Here is a 15889-nt window from a genome sequence, read left to right on the forward strand (position 1 = left end):
TGCTATTTTCAAAAGCACTTTCATTAGGGATAAAAAAAATTAGAAGAAAATTTTCTAAAATTACTGTCCCCTTTATCCGTTTAAAATTTTCTTGAATCACAATCTTGTTAAGCTTTTTGCTTTTATATTAAAATCCTTTAAGATAGTATTTTATTTCCGCTTCTTCATTCCCAGAAAGAAGGCAACTCACCAAGAATCTTTGATCTTCCCTGCTGTTCGGAATACCTCTCTTAGGTTGTAAAGTAAAATCCAAAGGTGTTTAAGAAAGTGAGGCTTTTGCCTGTCATATGTCCATAAAGGCTGCACTGCAGTTAAGGGCATGTTGTAAATCTCTTGGCTCCCAAGCCGCTCAACTCACAATTGTGAGCATCCCTGTGGTCTCCTCATGAGCAGTTATTCCAGAGAGCACATGGGTGATCTCCTCTCCTTCCTCCGGGGAGATTTTTGCCAGCCAGAGCCTGTTCCCAGCCACCAATTTTGCCACTGTGCTGTCCCCACTCGTGGAGCCACTTGCAGAGACCTCTAACTGGCCATATTATCTCACTCAGTAGCCCGCAATAGGCACCCTTGTTTAAGAATGGCTTTCCAAAGAAAAGCATTTATATACATAGGGAAACAAGCACATCATTTATTGTTTGAATTCAACAGATGGGCAGGGAATGAATGAGTTATCTTATTAAGCCTGGTATTGCATTCTCCAGTTAGCCAAAAAAAAAAAAAAAAAGGAAAGTGCAGTGGAGTATCAAATGTATCTATATAATATTTATAGGTTATAGAATATTGATGATTATGTGCCATCAAGTTGTTGTCAACTCTTAGCGAGATGAACAGAATACTGAGTGTTGCCCTAACAAGTAGTAAATTCCATAGGTCTTATTCAACATTTCGATTTTATATCCATACTGAGTATATGCCCACTGTTTCCTTTGTTATGAGGATTTACATGACAAAATTATATACAGTTTATAAAAAGAATAAAGACTTCCTCAAGTTGAGCTCAACTTCTGGTGACTTCGTAGACACACCCATATGGAGGGTTTGGGCAGTTATACAGGTGGCTTTCCACTACCTTCTGGGTTTTGTCTTCCTAGTCTAAACTATAGCCTCAGGATTTCATAACAGTTTTTCATCCAAGTACAGCAGATCTGACCCTGCTTAAGTTTTCAAGATCAGCCAAGGTCAGCTAAGTGCTGCCCCAAAGATACTCTCAATTTTTTAAACATACTGAAATACATGCTCTAACAAACATTTAAAGAAAACCATTAATTTACACACAGAAGTTCTGACAGCCAATTTAATCAAAGCAATAATAACCCAAGTAAAATGCTTTTAATCACTTACTTATTTGAGATTGAAAATTGTCAGATTAGGATCCATATGCAGGACCAAATGCTTCAAATTTTATGGTTTTGGATCTGGATCTATTCAGGTTAATTATGGACTGACAAGTATACTAGAAAAGGGTTTCCAGTGCTACTAGATCTGTAGCAGTACGTATCTGAATTAATTTATCTTTAATAGCAAACATGTACTTAAACACTATGCCATTGTACAGAAAAGCCATGTGACATATTACGTAATACTTCCTGCTTTCAGGCAGAATAGACCTATAGAATGAAGCACAGAGATACCCCCTCTGCATCTGATAGCTCCTAATAACTCTTAAAACCTTCACATTTCAGCAGCAAATTGTTTTCTATATTATGACTTATTATACCTAATGAAATTTTTTTCTTAAGATTTTAATCCTAAATATATTTACTATTGATTATGTATAAAGGAGACTTACTTTTCTATGATTTATGAAATTAAATCATATTTTCTTCCTACTTTATTCTGCGTAAGCATTACCATGTATGCCAGGAAGACAGTTTTAGTCAGGCAACAAAAGGAAATATTTAGAGTAGTTCAAGGCCAGCGTCAAAAGTTTTCTTTACCACATCCCATGCCTGTACTACTAGCCTGCTTCAGATTACATCCCACATATTCTAAAATAAAAGTGTTCTTGCAAACTAAATCTAGCAATTGTATCTAGGACTTAGAGTCCTACTACGTCACAGGAATCCCAAGTACAGTTTCATGCTGCTCCTCGATTTATGTCAACATCTTCTGTTTGAAAATTACAACCTCCCACATCACTATCGGCAGCAGTTCCCGGAAATAAAATGCAGATTAGATCTGCCTCTTGCAGCTTTTATTTGCCTTAACTCAAAGTTTTATGGCAGCTCCACACCACAGTTTTTCATTTGTAAGATCCCCACCATTCTGTGTTTCCCACCGTTTCTTTCATCATTCTAAAATCCATACAGTTACATGATGGGTTTTGACAGGTAGTGCCTGGACTGTCCATTAGGAAGCACCTATAGGTACATTTTACCGCACAACCACTACTGCTTTTAGAAGTAGCCCAAACTACATAAGGCGAGGGCTTTTGCACTTTTAATCGTTTGCCTGGCACGAAGATATTGACAGGGCAGAGAAGGGCCAACGCACTATGCCCACCCAAACGTCCGTCCCTCAAAGCCTTGTACATACAGTACTGCTACCAAATATCAATGAATAAATACTACTCAACAGCTAAATATAAAGAGAGAGAGGGGAGTCTTGCGAGCACGGGGCGCCGCTTGCTCTCCCTCCGGTTTTCCTCCTCATCGGGGCACCGTCGACACAAACAAGGGAAGGCTTTGCAGCCGCCCTAAAAGTTGCACCTAAAGTCACACGACGCGCCTTCGGGAGAGCGCGGGAAACGGGCGAGAGAAAAAGCACGCCGCTCCGCCGAAGAGAACGGGCGCCGCGGAGTGCTACTTTCCTTCCCCGCCCCAAACCCTTCGCCTACCTGTGGCCTCGACCAGCCTGCGGGAGAGGAAAGCAGCCTTCAGCGCTTTCTGCTGCTTTTTTTTGTTCCTCCTCCCCCCGCATACGCGAGATCCGCGGCCACAGCCCGCTGCGATTGGCTAATAATCTGCCGCCCGGAGCGCCCAGCCCGAACACGACTGCGCTCGCCTCGGCTTACCTGGAAACTCAGGTGAGGCGAGAGCTCCTCCTTCCGTTCCTTTAACGGAAGGCAACAAGGCCACGTGCCGCGGGGGCGAGAGAGAGGAAACTGAGAGAAAGTCGGGGCGCTCGCGCTGCACCGCTCCGCTTCTGAAGCAGGAAAAGCCAGTCAAGTAGTCGTGGCTTGCTGCAGCTGGCGGCGAGCGAGGTAACTTACTACTCCTAGGAGTAGCTTCTTCCTGGTTCTGAGAAGCGTGCGCCCTTTGACTCTGAATTAAGTTTCCTCCAGTCTCTCGTCCCGAACTGGCTGCAAACTCGCGCTCCTTTGCAGAAAGGGGCCTCGCTAGTTTGATGTAATCCTTCGCTCAAGCTGAGGACGGGAGCCCTCTGCGGTTTTGACCTTGGAAGCTAGCCCAATTGTCCGTTTCAGTTAGTTTGCGCTATTCCGATCCACAGACTCCCCAATTCAAAAAAAAAAAAAAATGCTGACTGCCATGTGGCATGGGGCGCTAAAGATGCCTTCAAAACGGCCTGTGGGCTTGAAAAAGTCAGGCATAAAATATAGGGGGTGTCAGCAATGCTTCATGGGGGACCGGGGTGCTTTGTTAAAAAAAGAAAAAGTGGTTGCTAAACGCTAGGAGTCAAAAACGACTTGATGGCATATAATCAATCAAAAATTAAACATCTTTAAACGGATGTTGAAATTTGGTGCAAACTGTAATTGAAAAATTGGCCTTAAGCATCCTACTGATCGCTATTGCCAGACAGAAAACAGGATTAATGCTGCACGCATTTTCATGGGTGTTGGAAAATTCTTTCAATCCTGTAGAAAGCAATCAACTGTGCTGGTGAGACGGGTCATGCTTTCTAAAGCTGCCTGCTTGCTTGTTGTCCATGTGCAGCTCAGCTAGAACTTAATTTTCTGGTACTTCTATCTAATAAAAATGGTGTTGCATTACCTTGGACTATGCAGGTTAGGATAACTTAATCGTAAAAACACTGTCTAAAGCAGTGTTTCTTAAACTGCTTAATTCAATTACTCCTTTTTCCAGTCTCAAATACTGTACTATTGTACCTCCCCCCCAAACCCAGACTCTCTTGTTTTACCCAAGTGTCTCAGCAGTGACAGTCCCAAACTCACTAGCAAGCAATTGCAAATTGCTCCATTATCCCAGGATATACCCAAATTATCCCCAGTTTAAGAACCACTGGTTTAAAAAGTCAAGCCTGTTGTCACAAAGGCAACAAAGACATACTGTATAAACTTTTGTGGATTGGAGTCCATCAGATGTACATGTTGTAGACATATGCCTGATTTCTTTAGTTTATCTAATTTATACATCTTTATAATGAAACAGCTCCCAGAGTCGCTGGGAGTCGGACAGCATATAAATTTAATAAATCATCATCATCTTCTTAGGCAATGCTGGCTGGCATTCCTCTTCCAGGTGTCCTATTGATAAAGGAGTCACAGTAAAATAAATTTACCTTTCTAATAATTTCTGGGACTTCGTTACTGAAGATTTTAATTTGCTGGAGTTCTTACTCTTATGTTTCCTCATTTGGATTAGACAAGATTTTCCTGTTCTCCATTTTGTATCCTGATTATTTCCAATAAACCAAATACCAAGTTTAGTAAGAGCTTATGACTTTTTATTATTCCCAGTTCTTTAGTACTTTTCCTAAACCTAGCCCATTTGTTTAGTTATGATTTTTCTGGTGAAATTGACAGGTGAATGAGTCATTTAAATCTTAATTGCTTTCAAGGGAATGTAAAATACAGCCCTGTACATATTTGCCTAGAATAAATTCTTACTAGTTGCACATTTTCACTGATGTGTGCAGGTTTGAAACCTTAGCCATCACTAGCTGGACTGGGATTATAGTCTCTGTGAACTCCTTACTGTATTGTGAATACTGAAAATCCAAATCATTGAAAAGTAATAATAATAGCAGTATAAATTTCCATGGCACTAATGTCCCATTCCCTGGCTTCTTGAATAAATTATTTTATTGCAAAGGGTCTGATGTTCCTTGCCTATTAAGGCCCTAGAAATGTTTCCTTGGAACACAATATATATGTACAGATTTATCATTCTAAAATGTCTTTGTTTCTTTAATCTAAAATCCACATATGAGATTCAGTGTAAAAGGCATTCACTTGAATTACATACAGTAATTCATTTCATTAGTTTAACTGGGGTGGTTTGAGTTGTAAATGTAAGCATTATTTCTCATGCTGATAAAAGCAATACTGTAGCAGTTATCAAAACAATGAACAGATGCAGATTGTCCAGCTTTCACAAAAACAAAAGCCTACAAGCCTGTATGCTCAAAAAAGCATACCGAAATGGACAGGCTTTGCCACTTTAGATTGCCTTTATATAGGTTTCTCATTTGCAAGTAAAGTACTTGCTGGAATTCTTAAATTATAAGCATAAATTTCCTTCTAATTAGTAATATTAATCAGAGCTCTTAAGATTCTACTTCCTTGAGTTAATTGCTTCCAGTCTAAACTGTAGGGAGGGAAATCTGACAATAAACCACTTCAGAGTTGGAAATTTTAATCAGTCTGTTGCAAAAAGTTCTGATGTACCAATAGATCCTGATCTTCCTTTTGCCCATATAGTGTAGAAAAGTATATCAGCTAGTGTATTGCTGATGATACCTATACCTATTTACATCTCTCCTACATATTCAGGAACCTTGTCTTCTTTTTTTGTAATAAATTTTTTATTGCTTTTTAATTAACAAGAAAGGAAAAAAGAAAACCAAAATACAATAATAATAATACACTATCAAGAGGAAGAAAAAAAAATTAAAGTGCTATTACAAAAAAGTGACAAAAATACAACAGAAGAAATAAAAACTCAGCATAGTATACCATTATAACAGTAAATACTTACAAATCTATATATATTTATCTAACGCAATTATTATTTAGATGCATATATATTTCCACTACATTTATGTGACTCATTTTTTTTAACCTACTGTATTTTGTATAAATGAGTCCCATATTTCATTATACTAGTCCATACATAGTCTACATCTATAGGCACTCCGCTTGTAAGTGGCAAGTACAATCAGGTCTTCAATCCATTGAGTGAATGGGCCATACATTTATCTTTCCAATGCTGCAATATCAGTCTTTTAGCCATAATAATGGCACAGAGAATTCATTTATGTTGTCCAGATGTCAAATTCCATGTACTAGGTATATAGTTCAAAAGAATATTATCCTCTGAAAATTTTAGTTTTTGTTGCACAATCATATTTATATAGTCCACTACTTTCTCCCAAAACTTAGTAAGTTTAGGAAATTGTAAAACCATATGCTTTAAAGAGGCATTGTCCTTATTACAACTCCAACAAAATGCTGTTTTTGACAATTCTATCAGGAACCTTGTCTTCTTTTATATTTGGTGATTTTTACCACAGTGTGACACAAGCTAAAATGCAATTAAAAAAAAAAAATTGCCAGTAATGATTGTATATTATGAAACAGACAGAATATATGTATATGTAATAGTGAAAGCAATGCGATATAAAATTAAAATCACTAAAAAAAAAAACCCAGAAAAAGACAATGGCAAACCACTTCTGAGTTGTTGCCAAGGATCTGTATGAAGTCACCGGGAGTTGAACCTGACTCACAAGAGATTGTACTGCTACTTAATGTTAGCGTCTGTGTTTCTAGCATTCTAATCTGAACCGGGAATTCTTAGGGCACTTCCATTCCCCAGTCCCTTAAAACCTGCTGATCTCAAAACGCTGAGAACAAAGAAGAAAAATCACCACTTCACCTGGGTCTTTTACAGGTCCTTCAGTAACAAAAATCCTTTTACTCCACTCTGTACAAAAGAGAAAATAAATTACTTACAACTTTTCACATAGCATATATAGTAAGAGAAGATATAGCCAGATTTCCTCATATATGCCACATGCAGTATTCCTAAGAATAATGCTGTTTTAGCTAATATGCTACAAGCACAACCAAAGCCCAGTTTTATTCCAAGCATTGTCACACTTTCTATGCAAGCTGGGATCTCTAATCTAGAGACTATGTTGCAAGCCACCATACTATTGCCTGCATCACACTAACTAGGAGGTATATGCAGTGTACTAACACTCAGGATTTGCTTGTACAGGTAATCCTCGACTTATGACCATTCATTTAATGACCGTTCAAAGTTACGATGGTGCTGAAAAAAGTGACTTATGCCTGGTGCTCACATTTATGACCATCGCAGCATCCCCGCAGTCATGTGATCAAAATTTGGGTGCTTGGCAACTGGCATGTATTTACAATGGTTGCAGCATCCTGAGATCATGTGATTGCCATTTGCAACCTTCCCAGGGGGCTTCCAACAAGCAAAGTCAATGGGTGTCAGGCCTAGCCCAAAGAACTCCTGGAGACCATGAAGGTTCAATCAGCAAGGTTTATTTGCCAGCACCTGTTTACCGAAATCATCTCAGACTGACTAGCAGTTCCCAGGCACAACTCTCTACTATCTTCTGGAATGTTTAGGGATGCGCCAGCTTTCTCTGCTTATCTCCAGAGCGTTGCTCTGGAGACAAGAGCACCGTTTTCACCCCCCTTCCTCCATTCCAGTCCATCACAATGGGAGAAGTCAGATTTGCTTAATGACCATGTGATTCACTTAACAACTGCAGCAAAAATGGTCATAAAATCAGGTGCGATTCAGTTAATGACCACATCGCTTAGCAATGGAAGTTCCAGTCCCAGTTGTGGTCGTAAGTCGAGGACTACCTTTAATGAAAAACTGGGGAAATTAGTGAATACAGTGCTGATCAGAAACTCTGAATGTAGGTCACACAGTTTTTTGGTAACGTCAAGAGCGGAACTTGAGAAAAAATGGGCACAAGAAGAGAGGGAAATAGTGAAAGAAATTAGAATGAAAGTAGAACTTCAGGAAGAGAAGCTAGAAATCCTGTATGAAAAAGTATTAGGTAGATGAATCTCACAAAAGAATGAGTGGGAAGTGGACAAAAAGAGGCTTTGGAAGCCACTTGGAATAGAGTGAAAAGAATGTTTCAGAGTTCCATAGACATAAGTTGAGTCACATTAATTATGAAAAAGGATTCTTGGAATGATGAAGTGAAAGAGATTCAAAGGTGAAAAAGTCATCTAAGAGAATGATTGCTGCAAACAATAATGAGACAAAGATATTATGGAGATATAGAGAAAAAGATAGTTGCAAAGAATGTAGCCAGAGAGCAAGGGATTTAAGATTAGACACAGCAAAGAAAATGTAGAATGATGTTGATGAAAATTTTTAAAAAAATCTATTTTGGAAGTAGGTGAAGAGGGCTGAACAAGGAGCTTCCACCACAGTGAATAGTATTAAAAATAAAAGGGATGAAATATATTTGCATAAGGAATGTTTGTGATGACATTAGAGGTGAGTTGGTTTAGGATGTGAATGCATGTGTACTTTTATACACAGTGAGGCATTAGATACAAACCAAATGATTTGCAGTGAATGTTAGCTAGATTGTATGCAACCAGCAACAACCTAAGTAGCTGAATTTGTGTACCTTAATGCAATGTTTACTACAGATAGGAAAATGGATAAAGACATTTTAAGATGTGAACATTCTGATAGAAACTTAGTAGACACTATATAGTCTGTTGCAAGGAATCATGTTGAAAGAAACCAAACAGCTGTGTATTAGAGCATGTTTCTGCCCATTTTTGTTATATGGAAGCATGTATGTTAGGTGAAACATAAAAGTTGCATGCAGTGGGAATGGGGTAAATTAAGTGCATGTGGTAATACAAGAGATAGAACTGAGAATGAATGAGAACTGAATGTTTATTGAATACAAAAATGAGCAACCAATAAATATGTTGAAGTGTGAAGGGAAAAAAACAAGAAATTTGTAGCTGGATGGAGTTGATGAAATTCTCAGAATGAGGCAAGTGACAAATTTAAAAGCAACCAACCAATAAAGCAGGTTATGAATGTGGTGGAAGGAAGGATGTTTGCAAGAACAGAAAGGTATGGAGAGAGTGAATGGTGTTGATGTGAATTAGTTTTCACTGTTTCCTTTCCTTTTTGTTATCTCCTGTCTTTAATTTCTACTCGTATGCATCCCAATCACAGCTTATTAGTGAAATGTTCTGAAATCCAGCCTCTGATCTGAATAAAGTAATATTCAGTAGGCATCCATATTGTGGTACTTGATTAGCTCCTAACAATCTGATCAGCTTTTCTTTTTGGAACAGTTTAAGAATTTTTCTTGGAAATACAAAGCAGTGAGGACACCAAAGCTCTCCAAAAAACATTGCCAGCATCCCAAATATTAAGAAATGGAAAGGGTATCACTTATTTTAATGCTACTAGAGGTATGAAGAACTTAAATATTCTATGAAAATTGAGTGAGGCAATAGGAAATGGAAAACTGACTCCGTTGCCTACTCCAAAAACAGAGTAGAAGGTGAGTTGCTAGGCAACCCCATATGGAACACTGGCCTTTTTCATGAAGATAACTACAGTTACCTCTCTGCCTCCCTCATGGGAGTTAATTCAAAGGCCATGTATTAGAAAGAAGGCTTAGGATATGAAATGCTATTAAAATATTGATAAAAGCTCTAATAGAGTCTTTCCACTTCACTGGGCAGAGAGTAAAATCAAGGCAGAGAGAGCCCCACTGTTCCCTCATGGAGGCAGAACAGCTTAAAATGGCTTATCTGAATCCAAACCACCAGGTGGAAATATGGCCGAGAGGCAGGATATTAAAAGCTCGATTGGAATCAGAATTAGTTGCACTATGGTATCTTCCATAAATTTTTAAGCAAATTAGCACACTGATGAATGGGATAAACCTGGCTTTATTAGCTGTTACACTGTTCTTCATTCCTGTTTACATTTAGGGTAGCCGAATGCAGAAGAAGAGGATAGGAGCCTCATTCATAGTTTTGTAAAAAGAGGAACTGACAAGCCAGCCATGATGAAATCTAGGCCAATGTGAAAGATGCAGGAGGTGTTAATGTCCTCATGGACATCTGGCCATTCTATCTACCTTTTATGAATTATAAAGTAATGTTACTTTTATCCAGTGCAATATCAACGATCACAGCTTTATTGGTAATATCGCTGTGCTGGTCAGGAATATTGTCCCTTGTAGGAAAGGTATGCTTTGCTTTCTATAAACAGCTCACCTCTTTTTAGTAGTAGTTGGATTATTTGCTGTAGGAATAAGAAGGATCCTACCTAATAACTAGAATAGGCTTAGACTATTTTCAGTAGGTTATTCTTTACTAGCTTTATTGTGGAATATCCCCTTAAACTATTCTATAGGAAGCTTCTGGCAATTATAAATTCCAATCCACTAAAAAATTAACAATGCCAGTTGTAACAGTAATGAGCAAAATATTCTGCAGCACCTGCTATGCCATAAATAACTAGACTTCAGTTCAGTGGCAACTGAAGCAAAATTCTGTGCCTAAAGTAAGCATGTATAGATGACCGTGGGCACAAATCCTGTAGTGGTTACAGATAGCATTCTAAAAAAGATGGAAGGGGCAGTTCAAAGTTGAAGTAAAAAGTCAGTTCCTTTCCTGCTAAAATCCATGTCTATGTTTAGTTTGCATAAAAAGAAGAGCTTAAAAAAAAGCAAAACCAGCAGAACTAAACAGTTCTAAATGTAGCAACTATTGGTGCAGCAACAGGATGTGGATATGACACAGAAAAAAGAACCTGCACTCAACCACAAGGCTATAATGATGAAATCTTAACATCAGCCTCTGAAAATTGAAATCAGATTTAAGGATGGCAGGAAATTGCAGGATCTACAGAATCACAGAACCCACACCATAACCTTAAGGATAGCTGCAACATAATGGAATCTAACCAAAAATAGATTTGAGAATCTGTTTTTATGTAAGAATGTATAGTAAACATTCACTTTCCTTTCCAAAACATTAATAACGTGTAACACTGAAATGATAGCTTTCAAACTTCATTAGTACCAATGAGGAAAAACATATATAAATAATATTTTATACAGTGTCAGAGTGAACAATGCAATGTCAAGTGCAGAGCTTTACAGTATATGTCATACAGTTTTAATTTTGTTGTTTGTCTTGCATAAATACCACACAGGATTGGCTTGAACCATCACCATAAAGGAAGTAACAGTGGAATGTTATGCCTTGAGCCCCCCCTTTCCCTCCCCACTTCAGGTAGGCTCACCTACAAACCTACTTTTACAGAATCACAGAAGCAGAACTGACAAATAATAAGCATGTCAGGGCTAATGCCCACCTTAACTGGAAGAACATTTAAAGTTCCAGCTACCACACCCTATATCCAAAATGTTGAACTTAGTAATGCTAATAGATGCCTCCTGTGTTGGGGTAACAGGAAGACAATATAACTAAAGGTTTTCATGGACTTACTATATATGGAAATGGACAGGCCCTCAGTCCCATATGGTGCTTCTCCCCAAAATTTTACAGTAAACAGTGCTGGCTATAACAAATGTTTTGTTTTAATATGTAAGCCTTCTAAAAAAAACCCAGATCTGTCTCTGTGTTGCACTGTATGAATACTTTTTTTAAAAAAGCTATCTTATCTCACTCAGATTTTCTACAAAAAAAGTAATAAAAACCCTGGGAAAAATGCCTGGTGAAGTGAAAGCTGTTCTAGAGCTTCAAATGACTTTTAGCAAATGGTGGGAAGAAAGGAGATCATATGAACATCTTTCTGAGACAGAACGACAAAAAATGTTGAGTGCACATACATCCATTTATAGTCAATATGTAATATCATAGTCATGATTGGATTAAGTGGTTAAAGTACCAGTCTAGAAAGCAGGAGACTGTGAGTTCTAGTCCTGCCGTAGGCATGAAAGCTGGTTGGGTGGCTTTGGGCCAGTCACTCTCCCTCAGCCCAGCCCACCTCACAGGGTTGTTGTGGGGAAAACAGGAAAAGGAAGGAGTATTGTTCACTGCCTTGAGTTATTTATAAAAAGAAAGGCGGATAAAAAATCTTTAAAAAAAAACCTCAAAGATTCTCAGAAACAGTCATGTCTGGAAATTCTAGATCTAGACAGGCAATAAATTGCTTGATAGTTCTTTGTCACAATAGCCCAAAGAATCAATTAAGAGTCCAAGCATGAGAGACAGTTGTATCTTAAGTGACAATAAAAAGATATATGTACGCATACACACTGATTTTTTATCCTTCTTTATGACTCAAGTGATGGGCTTTAATGTGGGCAACTGAAGTTCAAATGTGTCCTTAAGTTTAAGAAGTCCATGGCAATCTTAGGAAAAGGCATCATCTCTTAGTCTGACCCACTTTGCGAAAAGATTGGGAGACTGAATATTGTAGAAGGACAACAGAAAAGTATACAGATGTAACATGGAAAAACATCTTCAAGAAATCCCTGGAACAGAGATCTTTCATTTTATATTATATTTTTCATATTATTATATATTAGTACACAATATTATGCACAAACACCATGCAATATGCAAAAATGCAGTCTTAGTTACTGCTAGAGTAAAATAAAGAATTTAAATAAGAATTAAGTTATTAACTGCTTAAGGTTTCCAGCAAAGAAAAATGATACCTTGCAAAAACAAAATAGTTAAAACTGGAGGGAAATAAATATAGCATTGTAGTATTGTTCTTTATTTTCCCCTTTCTTGGTATTCCTGAAGATTCAAATTAGACACCATTTCAAAACATTGGTTACACTCCAAATAAATCACCTCTACAATGTAGAAAGAGCAATGGACACAGCTGGAAGTTCTCTCTGAAGATTTCTCTGCCACAGAGAGATCTTCAAAGAAAGTTCCAGCTGTGCCTGTTGTTTCTTTTACACAGTTTATCTGGATTGCAGCCAGTATCTACAGACGAAAAGTGAGACACCAATGATCTTTGTATTTACTGAACCCTAAATACTAAAGCAGCCTGTTTTTAAAATAAACCTACAAGTAGTCTCTTCGCTGTTTTTCACTGGGAACTAGCTGGGTGTGCAGCATCTTCAATTACACAGATGACTTTATAGTTCCTTTTATCTTCCAAATTAACATAAATGCATACATCAATACTCAAGTCCTTAAAGAGGCACGTGCTTTATCAAGTATTTCTTTTCTGATTTTGGGGTAATTTGGATGTGCTTCTAAAACCTGTTGGAAGAAAAAATACCTGCAGTGAGACTGCTTTTCAAGCTACATGTTAACCTTAAAACAGATACCCACACCCACTGCTATTTCTCAATCATTTGTTTTTATTCCAGAGAATACATAAATACATTATATATAATCATATATTGTAATCTATTTGTTCTACCATTAGATTACACATCTGCTTCATTCTGATTCTTAACATGTAAAACACAAACCATTATCAGATAGTCAGTGTAGTTTACCTTATGACAAATATTGATTGCATCAATATATCTCTTGGCTTTCAGGTAATTAAAAGCTAGCTTGAAACCTGTAAAAGCAGAATGATAAAGATTTTGCAAAGGAATTTTTTTAAGAACTAAAAATACAGAACTAGGATAGCATGTGCATATTTCTCAGTTTAAATTATAGTACAAATGGAAGACATGTTAAAATGAGAAGATAACCTGTTGGTCTGTTATTCATAACTTTAATTTCAATCAAAGGTTACCCTCATCCCCCAAGTTCAAAATCCTCAACAACAAAAAAACAGGAAAAGAAGGGACAAAACAGAGAAGTCTTTTCTCTTTAACTTCCCCCCATCCATCTCTTTTCATCCACACTTTCTGACTGCACAAAGTTGGTTTCATAGTTGCTTACTACAACACCTTCATTTAAGCTTGCAAGTACATGACTTGAACAGAGCATTCCAATCTACTTCCCAAGCTCAACTGCATGAAATCCCCTCAAGTGGTCCCATGGAACTGAGGAAACTCTTGGATTAAGCACAATTAGATATGTTTCTATTAAGTTAAGTTTGCTCAAGTTAGAAAGCGCTGAGCTACATCATAAGGGACTATAAGCCAGCTCTATGGAGCTTGGGCTTGGATAGACTCAATGCATACTTTTTATGGAGTTCACTCTGGAGTCAATGACATCTCAGTAATAGGTATGCAACATTCCTCAGTGGCTTCATGGAATGAAGAATGTGTTGTAACAACATGCTTTTGAGCTCCAAAGCCAAGCAGAGGAAGAGGGCTTGTGGATTTAAGAGTTGAATACAGAAAGCTCCACTCATCTCCCAAATGCAAGTGAATTTGCTCCTTTCGAGGTCCTACAGGTATCACAGAGGACTAGAGTAAACAAAAGAGGAGGGAACTGAATCCCCAAAATGCATACCTGAGGCTAATTCTACAAACATTGAAACTGATGGCATTCATCCCCTCTCACAGTTTAAGAATTTTGGAAGGGGAAAATGAGAGGATGGCTTGTGGCCCTTGAAAGAATGTTTGCTTCTATCCTCAAGGAAATTAAGTAGCTTCCCTTCAACTGAACTCTGCCTTGGTCAACTTGAGAGAGTTCTCAGAACCACACTGCTCTCTGCTGCCAACATTCTCCAATAGCATAAAATTAGCTTTCATAAATAGCACTTATCCCCATCAATTTGAAAGACACAGGGGTCTTCTCCAAAAATTCAAGAAGTGATGTGTCACATACTTCCAAGTATGTGCTTTTTCCATCTGGGCACTCATGATGCCTGTCTATGGATGTCCACTATAAGAATATGTGTGTGTGTGTGCACACATGCATGTGCAAAAAGCTCTTTTAGTGAAAAGTATGCTATTCCAGAATGAAAACATGTAGCCTCCATTAACTGGATTACTGGCTTTCCAAATGTCTTTAAAACAGACAGGCATCAATTTTAGAAAAGTTAGTGATTTTCTATCTCACATAGAATGTTAGTCATTTCAGTATGATTTACACTGCAATAAATACGTGCATCATATTTACAAAAAGGAGGAATCTCCTTTTTTTTGTTTTCTGAACTACTCTTTTATGCTCACATAAAAGAGTAGTTTATCTCATATTTTTGCTAATTTAACCATAGGACTCCCTCTTGATAAACACAATTTGTTCGCCTGCAGCAGAATGCTATACATATCTCTCAAAAGTAGATTCTCAAGCAAATACATGTAGTATCTTCTTGATTGACAGCACTATCTTCTAATGTGGCTGTTAATACATTTGACTAATTTTAGACCATATTCAGATAGATTTCTACTATTGTAAGGAATGTATTTTCCAATTAAAAGTACTAAACTGAATACAAAACATGACATCAAGGCTAAAACAGAAAAGAGTTTAAAGAACAAATCACGGACATTTTATTGAACCACTGGCAGAATCTACCTCTTTTCTTAATACTCTGCTTTCAGTGGGCTGAGACCACAGTTCAAAAGTGAGTGTTCTGCTTTGAAGTCATACATTCTAATATCAGTTCCCTATTATTCTAAGGGTGGGTATCAAAGCAGGTGAAAAATGATCTGGTAAAGAATAGGAGAACATATAATCTGACCTGATAGCAGGCTCATGGTTCCTATTTCCAAACTCGGCAAGTCCCATAAATAATTTGCCTTGGCTGGTAATAATTATGGTCAGTTGACACCACAAAAAAGCAGATGCCAAGAATGGACCTACCAATGGCTGGATTGGTTTGGTTCCCATATTTCCAGGCCATCTCATAGTTTGCAGATGCATCTTTGTATGCTTGCTCCTTTTCCATAATGTATCCCATATATTCATAAGCTTTGCAACAGGACTAAAAAAATAAAAAGGAATGTTATCCTATATAACTAAATTCTAAAGTTAGAATTCTGTTATTACAATAATAAGCTAGTTTTTGGGCTTTTTCTAAAAAAAAATTGTGTGGATATAGGACTAAACCAGAATGTTGCCTTTGTTAGCTAA

At 37.6% G+C, this 15889-nt stretch overlaps 2 protein-coding genes across 3 annotated transcripts in view; both read right to left on the bottom strand.

The window, feature by feature from the left end:
* The window catches only part of GALNT3 (polypeptide N-acetylgalactosaminyltransferase 3), a 37941-nt gene extending 34998 nt beyond the window's left edge, over positions 1-2943 (bottom strand). Inside the window, exon 1 of the mRNA XM_007432118.3 lies at positions 2837-2943. The gene's annotated coding sequence lies outside the window, so the exon portion shown is untranslated. The remainder of the gene's footprint in view (positions 1-2836) is intronic.
* A 2801-nt stretch (positions 2944-5744) lies between these two features.
* TTC21B (tetratricopeptide repeat domain 21B) overlaps positions 5745-15889 on the bottom strand; it is a 45461-nt gene continuing 35316 nt past the window's right edge. For both annotated transcript variants that reach the window (XM_007432120.4, XM_088146692.1), the window contains 3 exons: positions 15620-15740; positions 13405-13472; positions 5745-13162 (listed from right to left, as the gene is read on the bottom strand). In XM_007432120.4, the coding sequence (XP_007432182.1) occupies positions 13085-13162; positions 13405-13472; positions 15620-15740 (267 nt within the window). In that variant the 3' untranslated portion in view covers positions 5745-13084. The remainder of the gene's footprint in view (positions 13163-13404; positions 13473-15619; positions 15741-15889) is intronic.

The sequence above is a fragment of the Python bivittatus genome, unplaced genomic scaffold, assembly GCF_059951505.1.
Source record: "Python bivittatus isolate LINGU-HERP-01145 unplaced genomic scaffold, Pbiv_v1 ctg000480_np1212, whole genome shotgun sequence".
NCBI lineage: Eukaryota > Metazoa > Chordata > Lepidosauria > Squamata > Pythonidae > Python > Python bivittatus.